Source organism: Pipra filicauda, unplaced genomic scaffold (genome assembly GCF_003945595.2).
Source record: "Pipra filicauda isolate LSUMZ 115617 unplaced genomic scaffold, ASM394559v2 scaffold397_size650280_pilon, whole genome shotgun sequence".
Taxonomy (NCBI): domain Eukaryota; kingdom Metazoa; phylum Chordata; class Aves; order Passeriformes; family Pipridae; genus Pipra; species Pipra filicauda.
The window spans coordinates 400,453-412,611 of NW_024104528.1; the positions used below are offsets into that span (position 1 = coordinate 400,453).

A 12,159-nucleotide genomic window follows, 5' to 3' on the forward strand; every position below is an offset into this window, starting at 1 on the left:
TCATCTGGGTGAAATTCATGTGTGCTCCCACAAGAAAGATGCCTGTTGTTAAAAATCTGATTTGTAAGAGACTTACAAACTCTGGCCCACATATTCATTGAAATTCTAAGAAGTAAGAGCTTAACTCCCTATGTAGTCTTAGTAAAATTAGCTGGATATTCCCTTAGGAATTAGTAAGCAGAGCCATGAGCAAAGGCCTTTTCATAGATCATATTTTCTCTGGAGACCTCAGAAGGGGATGTATCTTAAAAACTTGTCTGGGCAGAACATGCTATTGTATATCAGTTTAAAACTTTCAGCCAACAGACTTAAAGATGGCATACTGTGTTCAAACAAGTGTAAATATCAGCTGCCAGTTGTGCTGCCGTAACTTGGGTGAAAACACATATAATCAGAGATTCTGAGGAAGGTTTCCATCCATGCCTGTCTTTGAGTTGAGTATGAAATGCTAATTGGCAGCAACACATTTTAGAGCTGCAGAATTTACTCTCTTACCAGCTGGTGCTAATAGCTGACAAGAGGTGAGGACCACGCTCTAGCTTTGTGCTCTCTTTTTTTTCTGATTCATGAAGGATATTTTTCATACACAGCATCATGGTGCCTTTGAGTCTAAGGATTAGCACTGGACAGACCTGGATGGAATAGGAAGTAGTTCTATTCTCCTAGGTAGCTAAATAAAATAAAGGCATAGTCTTTTTCCATTATAAGTGGTTGACTGAACCAAAACACTTCATTAACTAAAGCTGGTTCTGCCCTCAGTAAGCAGTAGCAGTTTCCACATATCCATCAAGTAGGCAAATCTGCTCTTTACTAGTTATTTGGTCTTTATAGATCTTTTGAAGCAGAAAATAAGATGATCCTCCTCCTCCTCCTTCTTGTTATCAAATCAAATAACATTGTTTTAATATATGTATTAGTAACGGATTTAAAACTTTTGAAAAATTAATATTTACAGTGAGTCACTGCTAGATTTGTTGGTCTGGAAAACATTTTAACAAAGACTGTACAGTGCCTTAGTGCAATTTTCCTTAGTGTTCATTACTTATATTATGACCATTCAGAACCATTAAAAAATCAAGACTATTTTGTCTGTAGTTTCTCTTATTTAAAAGTTAATAGCTTTTATTTAAATATATTTTCTTATTTGATAGATATATTTATAAATAAATAATATCTCGGTGTGATTTACATATTATATGTGAAAAAGATTCCTGTACCTAGAAAAGGTTTTTTAAAGGTTACAAATGGAAGCTAGGAGTTGAAGTATTATTTTTATACTATATATCTACTATATAGAGTATATACTATATATATATACTATTTATATGTTACTGAGACTCAGTAGTCCTCAGAATCTTGCATCTCTACTGTAGATCTGTCAGAGCTGTGTGCACACTGACATACATAAACACGAGATTGTAGGGTAATGCATATGAACTCTCTGTGGTAGATACTAATTTTAATGGATTTTTTTGAATACGGTTATTGTGTATTTTTGGGTGAATAAATATAGGGCATCTCAAATGAAAACCTGTAATTACTTCTGCTTGGTTTTCCTTAGAATTTATACCGCTCTGACATGAACTTTATGCGAGGAATTGGATGTATTACTCCAGGGGCTCTAGAGATTGAAGGAAAGAAGAAAGCTTCTGAACTCATCAGTGAGGTAACAAAAGAGGGTTTTGATTTCTCCACTATGAACAAGAGTTTGCCAGATGTCTTTCTATTAGACTGGGCTGGCAAAGTGACTCACTGGATAATGCAAGTTTCCCTCCCCTTACTTTGATCATTCCATTTGTGTCCTAACTGCAAATGGGTGAACCTGATGGAGTTCAAGGCTTTGCAAACTTTGCTAACTTTTTTTGCAAATCTTTTCTCCTGTGTTTCAGACCCAGGAGGTAGTTATTTTATGTTATTTATTTTAGAATTAAAATGCACTTTTTTGACTAAACATGAGGCTGTGCCTATCTATAATAACTGCCTTGTATTGTTTCTCCAAAATTAGACTGTGCTGTGGACTACCCAGTCCTCAGCTCTGCTCCTGCTTTACAATCTTATTCTGTTTTTCACTTGCTGCTTTTGTGTGTTATTGTTTTTCTTTTATTTCCTCTGTCATGTTCTCTTTGTACAGTATCTCCTAGTTTTAAATCTTGGATCTTTTGCCTATATTCACATAGATGTGAAATGAGAAAATATAGGAGTTTTCTTCTAGTGAACAGATCCCTGCTTGCAGTGATCTTGCAGTTGTTTTGTTAATGGTTCTTACATAGGACCACAGGCCAGGTGAAACCCTGATTTTCTTACAAAAAAGTTCGGTGGGCTTATGCATTTCTGTCTCTCTCTGGGTTAGATTGCCTTTACTGTAATTCCACTAGCCCAGGTTAATGACACCAGGGGATGAAATAACCTCATTACTGTTTTCAGCATATTTAGCACAGCGGCATTATTTATTTTTTTTTTTTTTTTACATCTTATTCCTTATTTACTTTTTATTTCCCCTGTGAGACTTGAATGCACCAAATTCAGAATAGCAAAAAGTAAATTAGTCTGAGGATTAATAGACAAACTAGAGTTTTAAACACAAGAAGTAGTACTAGACCACTGGTATTGGAAAAAGTCCCTTTTCTGACAAGACAATTTAGTTATTCTGTTCATTTTTCTTTGTGTGTGAACTCAGAGTAAATATCGTCAGCAGCCACATTCCTTCAAGTACACATCGGTGACAGACTCTCCTGGCCTCCTTCATGCAAAATTCAGCAATATGATTGCTAATGAGGTAGGCTCTCGTAACGTGAATCAGAAAATATGCTTTTCAAAATGCAGCAAGCTGGGGATGGAGAAGTGGGAAAGAGACAACCCTGTTCTGAAAGCAAAATGCATCAAACAAAAGCAAGCATTACTTGTCTGTGCTTTTTCACAGTTAGATCACATTTTATTATTTCCAAACATTTAATACATTTTCAGTTCAATCTCTTTGAAAAAGCTTAGATAGTATCCATGCAATAGAGTCCCATTATCAAGTTTTTTGCATGAAACAGACTCAAAAATCAGGACTATGGGGTGTTCTCTAGGGAGCTCATTTGCATAGCGTGGTCCACTTTTGAGGATTGCGTAATAAAGAATCACTTCTCTAAATTCTGAAAAAAAACAAGAGAAAACTCATAGAAAAATTATCAAAATCATATATGAGGAAAAAATTCAAACTAGAAAATACAGCCAGTCTACCAGAAACAGCTGCCCTTTTATTTAACACACATTCATGATGCTCTTAACATTCTTAGGTCTACTTTTCACCTGCTGGGAACATAAGAATGCAAGGATAAGAATGCAGTGGGTTGGCATCATCATAATATATTTATAAAAATTGACGTAAATGGTTTTTATGCCCAGCAAAAGCCCCACATCTTTAAGCCCAAGAAAAACTTTGCAATTGCAATGGTAAAATCTTAGCTGTTTTTAATGATGGCTGACTATAGTTGTCATAATCATTAACAGCTTAAGTACTGCTGTTATATTATTGAAACAACAGAGAAAATTAACTGCAATTGTGGTTTTGATCTCTTTCCTAGCGACTGTATAAAGCAGCAGGAGAGGACATTCAGCATCACTATACACCAACACTGGGTCTGCCTGAGTTTACACGGGCAAGAATAAATGCAGCCAACCTCAGTGATGTAAGAATTTGTCCTGTATTTCTTGTACTTATCTAGGATGGAATATGAACTATGCAGTGGCAAAGAAGATGGATAAGTAGAGAATATTTTAGGTCTTTTCTATCTATGCTTTCCCTGATTTGATTGTAATGATATTTATCTCAATTAGTACACATGCGGTTGTGAGTAATTTAAATCTACATAAAGAACGAGACATGTTTTGTCTGAGTTAGTAGGATTTCCCAAAGATAGTTTAAAAAAATCCTTTGATTATAAAGAATGAGACTGTAACACAGAATAACAAATGAAAGAGGGTTCCTTTGTTTGTTCCTTTGTGCATTTAAAAGTGGAACAGCAGTCTACATGTGCCTTTCCTACTTTAGGCAAAATACAGAGAATCTTGGCATAATCTACGTGCTCAAGGCTACAAGCTGACAATGGAAGCACTCCCGTTCCAGACTGCCAGGGCCTCCAGAGAAATTGCCAGTGATGTGAGTTGAATGATTCAACCTCCCTTCTTGCCTAATTTCTGTTAACTTCATGTAAAACAATGTCTGAAGCAGATTTTACTGAATTAAAGCAACTCCATAACCATGTGAGACAAGTGTGGGACAGAATATATTACTTATGAATGAGATTCTTTGTGTGAATTAGAAAAAAAAGGAAGAGGAAGAATCGCTGCTAATCGGGAACCAAGCCAGGTTAAACATCTTCCAGTGGGAAATAGCTAATGAATTACAGTATTTGCAAACAGAAAAAACAAGGAATCTGTTCCTTTTCAGGCTTTCAACTCCTCATATGATAAAGTGCCCACTAACTCTGTCCATTCTGTTTTGAGCTGACTTTTGGCTTAGTTATTCCAAATTGAAATGAAGTCAGAAAAAGCTGAGGCTTCTTTGAGTCTCTGAAAATCAGGAGTTACCTCTCTAGTTAGGAAGTAGAAATCAGTGGAAGTTCCTGTAAATATGTATCCTTAAGTTCTGAAATAGAGGAAACAAATCATCTTATCTTCAAAAATATCCTATCTTTTGGATTGTTGGTTGCAAAACACTCAGACATGGTGGTATCCATTTGTTAGAAACCCTAAGTTCACCTCTTCTTCACGAGAAATTTAATAAATTCTATGAAAAGCTGATGATTAAGCTAAATTTAATAAAAAAAATCCTCATTTTGTGTAGTATTTAGTGGCATATTTTATATCTAATGTGATTAAATATGAGTATATTTCACATATGTTTGTTTTATTAAGCAACCATTTCTAGCTCTTATTTATAATGTTTACTTAACCATATTTTACAGAGTGCTTTTGGTTACAGCTTCAGATCTGCTCTAGAGGGTACAAGTCCATAATAGAATTACATCCACTTACAACAAATCTGAATTTGGCCCTTCATCTTGGAAGCACTTTATAAACATTAGCTGCTGTAATTTAATCCCCACAACTCTCTTGTGTGGTAGATAAGTGTTATTATCCCATTTCAACTACATTATGAACTCTTCAGGGCCCAGGCCTTCCCTTTAAAGTTCTAAGCACCCTGTTGATGCTATATAAATAAGCATTATCATCATCATCACTATTTCTCAGAGAGGATAAATGCAAGATCATAGAGAGAGTCATAGTCCCAGCTAAGATGAGAATGAGGGGTTGCTGGTTGTTACTCTTTCCATGAAAACTGAATTTACTCTTTAAAATAGCTGGGTGGTATTTGCAAATCTGAAGGCTACAGGGTGCACAGTGTTTTGCTTTTGTGTAGATTTTTTTCCTTCGGTCTTTTCTTTGTTTCTCTTATGTTCTCATCCCTAGTGATGGGAATAAAATTCTCAGACAGATAATAAAAGTACATGATTTGAGGTTAAATATGATCAATGCTTTGGGCATATATTGAGAAAATGTATTGAGATGTGCTTAACTTTAATGTTGCAACTACTGTGGTATTTAAATTTGACATCAATGCGATATTCAAACAGTTGCTTTCTTGTGCTACATACCTTGACTGGTTTTACAGAAAACATAGATGTTTCAGTAACTTAAGTTAGTTAGCTAGAGTATCCAGTCTAAGTTTGGCACATTTTCACTTTTGCCTTATTTTTTTTATTTTTAGTACAAATATAAACACGACTTTGTGATGGAGAGAGGAAAACACATCGGTGCCAGAAGTGTTCTGGATGACACCAGGTTGCTGCATTGCTTGCATGCTGCCAAACTGCAGAGTGAACAAGAGTATAAGAAGGGATCCCAAGAAGTGTGGTCTCAGTATCATCTACCCATGGATATGGTGAATCTTGTCCATGCCAGGAAAGCCCAGGCCTTAGTGAGTGATCAAGATTACAGGAAGAGACTGCATGAATTTACAGCACTCCCAGAAGACATGAAAATGAAGTGGGCCAAAAAAGCCCACATGCTACAGAGTGAGGTAAAGTCTTTCTTTCTGTTAACAGCAAATTGAATTTAGCAAAAATATACCAAAGCTTTGAGTGACTGGCACAAATTGTGTATTGACACTGGGAGGTGTTTTTAGAAAGACTGTTTGTAAATTTATGTACGTGCAGCAGCAAGATTTCTTATTGCTCCTCACACATGGAATATATGTGAATCAGAGGTTCTCGTGTTATGAACCTGATGGAAAATCACAGTGGTCCATGTTACTTATTCTAGAGCTGAGGGATAAACACACTTGTCTCTCAGCTGTTTGGATCACAGCCAGTCAGGGGTTTGACAGTCACTGTTCTACATGCAGAACTCTTTGAGCAGGAGGTTAAATGCTGACTTGAGATACATAAGAAGAGATAATAAGAAGGTAATTTTTCAAACCAAAATGGTCATATCAAATAGCCAGTTCCCCAGATGTGTTTGCAGAAGTTGCTCACACAAAAATGTAAGTTGAGACAAACTTTAATGACGAAAGTGATGAAATCTCATCATGGGCCACATCCATACTCAATTCGCCTTCAAAGCACTGGGGATATTGTAACCTTCTTTTTTACTTAGTGTACCTGCTATCTGGTATCCCAAATGTATTTTTCATTGCCAGAATTTTTGGGATACTCTTTGGATGGTACAAAAGCTATTGCTGAATGTAGTTCTTTGCTTTTCCAATTCTCATTCCTGCCTTCTCCTGTAATGGTTCACAGATGGCATGCAGGTAGTTAGATCCAGGAAGGCAAGATTTTTTACTATTTACTGATGTGTGGTGGGGGCTCACATGATATGCTAGTGGCAATTTCCAGAGAACTAGTCCTTGGACCCAAACAACACATATTTCAGAGCTTGCCTTCAGAGGGACAGGATAAGTAAGAACCTCAGCACTTGGCTCTTTGCCTTTAGAGCCCCCAGGTCAGGAATCCAGTGAAATATGAAGATGATTTTGTCTGATACCCTCACTATCTAGTAAAGTAATGTACAACATACATGAGTGAGTTGGTTGTCATGTCCTTTTACATATAGGGGGGAAAAACCTGAAAAAATGGATGATTGGATTAAAGTCGCACAGTGAGCCACCATCACTCTGAAGTGAAGTCAGGATTGTTGGGATTGTGGATACTTTACTGACTTCCACTTTTTATTGGGTCTGCCTGATTTTCTTTAAGAGATTAGGAGGTAAAAGCAAGCCTTTAATGTGAGTAGAGAAGGAGTAATGTGTCCTCCTAGAAATGGGGTTAATGAGGAAGCATGAACCAGATAAAATAATTAGTATTCCTGACTTGAACTCACCTCAGAAAATTATTTCAAAAGAGGTTCTTTTACGCCCAGTACAAACAGGTTATTACTTACTGCTTTGAGTCATACTAATTCACTCGTGGGGCCTTCTCTTGTAACTTGCATATGATACATTATTTAATTCCTGGTGGAATGAACAAATGCAAACAGTTTGGCTTTACGATCTGATATGTGCATGGCAAATGAAAAACCTCAAAATGTGAATATGAATCAGGGAGTTTTTTAAAAAACCTTAATAGCTGTGGATACAAAACTGATAGTTAACAATTTTCATTTTTAACAGCTTCGCTATAAATCAGACCTGAACTTCATGAAAGGAGTTGGTTGGATGGCTCTGAGATCTCCTCAGATAGAAAGTGTAAAGAAGGCTGGAGAGCTCATCAGCGAGGTAACTGATAAATCTTTCATGGGATAGCAAGTCTGTAGGAATTGTTTACCATCAAGACTCCTTGTTACATGACACTTACGAATGTAGCTTATCATTTCCTTTTGATGTGGGAGCCTGTTTATACAAGGTGTAAGTTACCAAGAAGCAGTACGGGAGATGCAAGTCCACTGTGTGACACCTGCTGAATATTTTCCATTCCAAATGAAACACAAGAGTATAAGCAAAACATGTAGCAATAAATAAATGCAGTAAATTCCATTATGAAATTCTAAGCAGGTGGTTATGGAAGTTATATAGAAAGTTACAGCACTGACAATCACACTGAAAGGGCATTTGCCTGCTCAGTATCATGTATTAATGGAGAAAAATTATGTGCTGTCAAAAGTGTAGTGTTCAAAAGCTTTTTGCGTGAGAATTTTCAGTGGGAAGTCCTTCTTACACACACACAAAAAGAAGTTTGGTGCCTGGGCACCACAGGAATGATACAGAGGCATCCCCAGTCCCTAGCTGAAAGAGCAACTGAGACTTAAGCAGAACAGTAGCTTCAACAAAGTGTCTTTTATGTTTTACTCCAGTTATCACACACTCAGAATTGTCATATATCATTAACAGAAGCATCTCGTGTTTTTTTTCCTTTGTTTGTGTTTGTTTCCTCCTCCACCTCTCAGATAAAGTACCGTCAGAAGCCAGAAAGTTTGAAGTTCACTGCCGTGGTTGACTCTCCAAATTTGATTCATGCCAAAAAGAGCTACCTCCAGTGCAGTGATGTAGGTTTCATTTTAATGTAAAAGTGATCTTAACTTTTGTTGTACTATAATGCATAAAAGAAGTGATCTTGACATTGCTTCCAGTATCTGTTTCATTCAATGATTTTGGCCCCACAGAGACTGTACAAGGCTGGAGGCTCTGAAGACAGGCACAGGTACACTCTGCCTCCTGATCATCCGGATTTTATCCGAGCCCGACAGAATGCACTTCAAATCAGTGATGTAAGTAAACCTTTTCCTTTGAGGAGGTCACTTGGTAAGCTTGCTCGGGAATAAAAACCTTCATGTATGTAGAAGCCAGCTTCTCTGAGCCTGACCAAATCTAAAGAAAGCCAGAGGCTGTGAACAGCCAACCTGTTTGTAGTTTTGGGCTGGAGGAATCAGGAAAAGTCTGTTCATTTTTCTTTTGAAAATTCATTTAACTTTCCAGGGCAGTAAGCTATTATTAAGGATTTCAGACCTTCAGTATAGTTATGGTTAATTACAAATTAAAATATTTTTGCTTATGTTTGGGTGAGGAAGGAGGGAGAATCCTCTTTCCTTGACTATATAATCTGCTTTTCTGAAGCTGCATCACTGTGTTGAACATAGTCATGGTTGTCATCAATATGGATGTAACTGAATCTGTGAGTGGAGTTGGTGTAAAGAGAATTTGTTTCCATTATCTCATACAGAGGAACTCAGTCTATTCCTGATGTCCTGTTCCCTGATTAAATAGCTGTTGTCTTTACCTGTAGGGTCAGAATGACCTTAGTTTGTAAGAAGTTTGTTTGGTGATAGATGCTATATAGGTGAAAGAAACAAGTAGGACTCACAGTTTTTGAAGTGATATAGGAGAGGGTAAAAAGGCAAATATTGTGTGCAAAGACTGCACACAAAGGAAAGGTCAGGCTGTTAGTGGGGTGTACAGTGATGCTTGTGTTGCTTCTATCCAGGCTGTCTTGCAGGATTTCTAGCATCTCAATGCATCTTCAAATTTAACACCACCTAGCACTCCTTTCACCAGTGAAACAGAAGGTTATCTTTTTAAATGTGGAGTGGATTTTGTGCTTGTTTTCATATGGCCACAAAATCCAGAAAGGATGAATCAAAGATTTACAGAAAGCAAAGGAATAAAATCACAAAGGGACAGACGAAAGTGTCAGCTAAGATACCATGACCGTGTAGCAGGACCTGCAGACCTGAAGCTATTTTAAGAAAGCTACTAATGGAAGAGGAACCAAATCTAGAGCAATTTCTCTTCAGGATGTAAATGTGCTACACATCCTCAAAGTCACATTAAATATGTTAGAACTGGCTGTTATTCTGTATGAGTTAATGAAGCCACATGTGGCTGGGGATAGAGACAGGGATCATTTGAAAAGCTTGAAATAACTGGTATTGAAATTATGATGCCAGGAAACCCAAGACACTGTGAGTGGATGCATCAAAAGAGAGAATAAGGGCAATATCAATGCAATATTGATGTGACTGATGCATCACAGTTTCTAATAGAAATTAAATCACATCAAAACCAACCACATTCAAGTACAAAAGGAAACCCTGGTGGCACTTTTCAGATGAGGCATTTTATCATTATGGTGAATAAAAAAGAAGTTGAAGTACTATAGAACTGGATGAAAACCTTGGAGATGGCACTGATGACTCTTGATACAAATAAGCCCAGTAGGATAAAACATTTATTATTGCAGTTATGGGACTGTGTTTAAGAAACTGCAGGGGGAAATGACTGTTTTGTTCTTTTCTTTTCAACACAGAAATTGTATAAAACATCTTGGGAACAGACAAGGGCATCTGGCTATGATTTTAGAATTGATGCCATCCCATTCCAGACAGCAAAGGCTTCGAGAGAGATTGCCAGTGATGTAAGAATTGTTCTGCTTCAAACACTTTCCAACCCTCTTCCTATGTCATCCCATCCTATAAAAATAGGTGAATTCTGACATAAGTGAACTTTGCTCTGGTGTGGAAAATTGGTGATCCAGTGAAACTGTTTGCTGGTTAGGGTTAAGTGTAAAGATTTCCAACTAAAGGCTACCGTTAATAATGTCCAATACCAGGCTGCCCTCTTTTATGTCCTAAGACTTTTTCTTGGGAAGGAACCATATTATGATGTAGTCAAATAAAATAGGTACTAGGCTATGAATAGTTAAAGCGTGGTCTAGAATAAAGTGGGTCATCTTTGAATACGGAAGATCACAGTAGGCAAGAAAGCTAAAGATGAAGGAGCTTCATTGCTTGAGCTGTGTATTGGGTGTGCCCAAGAGTGCAACAATGATTGCTTTTGAGCATTTTGCCCCCCCTAAGTCTTTCCACTGGTTTAAAAATGAGCAAAAAAGGTCGTTCTTCTAAAGCATCTTGTAAGATTAGGAGTTATAGTTTGATATCAAACCCCTGGTCTTTGTGCACTGCAGGAAGCATGATTGATAGCTAGGGGACAGTAATGGAATTTGAAGGTAATCTGAATGTGAAAACAAGATTTTCCTCTGCACTTCCTGCAGTACAAATACAGAGAAGCCTTCCTGAGAGACAGAGGCCAGCAAATTGGATTCCTCAGTGCAAATGATGATCCCAAAATCAGACATGTCCTCAGAGTGGGGAAACTCCAGAGTGACATCCAATACAGGAGTGATTATGCCCAAAACAGAGGACAGTTCCAGAGTCACCTCAACCAGCCAGGATTCCTCCATGCCAAAAGAAGCCAGCAGCTTGCAAGCAACCTTAACTACAGGCAGCCTTTGCACCACTACACTTGTGATCCTGAGCAGCTAAATGTGAAACATGCAAAGCAGGCCTACAAGCTGCAGAGTGATGTAAGTACAGCTGAGTGACATGGTCCTTCCATGTGCTAGGGACTGTCTGTGGCAATATGCTTTGCAGACCTTACCTATCAACAACATCAAACTCTTGAAAAAACTACAGTCTACTTGCTAAAAATGAATAATCGGTTTATTACCGACTCTGTTGTTCTTTATATGCTCTCTCTTGAATACCTAGGGCATGTGATTTGATTAGAGCCCAAGAAAACGAATACACACTGGGGTATGTTTCATTCTCTCAGGTGAAATACAAGTCTGACTTGAACTGGCTCAGAGGCATTGGCTGGACTCCCCCAGGTTCTCACAAGGTGGAAATGGCAAGAAGAGCTGCTGAGCTGGCCTACCTTCGGGAGATGGGATTGCAGGCTGCTGCTGCTCGGTACAGACCTGGAGTTGTAAGTAGAGTAAACCCCACAAATCCCAAGAGCTCTGTTCTTTATGGGCACACATCCTGCTTAATACTTTTGAGTGCTCCCCGGAGTCTACAGTTCGCTCTGTTGTTTGAACACTTCCCTCATGATGCTTTGTGGCTTAGTGTACATATTAATTTGAAGGAACCTCTCAAGGGAATTCAGCAGTGTCATGGCTGAGAAATTACTGTAGGGACTAGGAAATGCCATGGAATGGGATTTACTTATGTGATGGGATGTGTTTCCCTTGACGTGTGGGTGTTGTCAGAGCTCCGAGTGTCCTGGTACCTCTGTGGAAAGCAGAAGTAGAGGTGGAAGGAACTCCCTATGCAAGTCCCCTTCTCTTTTCCTAATTTAAGCAGGACACCATGTGTTGCAATATAATTATGTGATGCCATGTAATC

At 38.0% G+C, this 12,159-nt stretch overlaps 1 protein-coding gene across 2 annotated transcripts in view; it reads left to right on the plus strand.

Annotated features, from left to right (window-relative positions):
• LOC113997840 (nebulin related anchoring protein) overlaps positions 1–12,159 on the plus strand; it is a 50,179-nt gene that overhangs the window by 36,719 nt on the left and 1,301 nt on the right. The window contains exons 31-41 of one of the 2 annotated variants that reach the window (XM_027740000.2): positions 1,562–1,666; positions 2,678–2,776; positions 3,570–3,674; positions 4,037–4,144; positions 5,756–6,067; positions 7,655–7,759; positions 8,428–8,526; positions 8,644–8,748; positions 10,284–10,391; positions 11,028–11,339; positions 11,588–11,740. In XM_027740000.2, coding sequence (XP_027595801.1) covers positions 1,562–1,666; positions 2,678–2,776; positions 3,570–3,674; positions 4,037–4,144; positions 5,756–6,067; positions 7,655–7,759; positions 8,428–8,526; positions 8,644–8,748; positions 10,284–10,391; positions 11,028–11,339; positions 11,588–11,740 — 1,611 coding nt within the window. The remainder of the gene's footprint in view (positions 1–1,561; positions 1,667–2,677; positions 2,777–3,569; positions 3,675–4,036; positions 4,145–5,755; positions 6,068–7,654; positions 7,760–8,427; positions 8,527–8,643; positions 8,749–10,283; positions 10,392–11,027; positions 11,340–11,587; positions 11,741–12,159) is intronic. The other variant, XM_039385133.1, reaches the window with a different exon arrangement.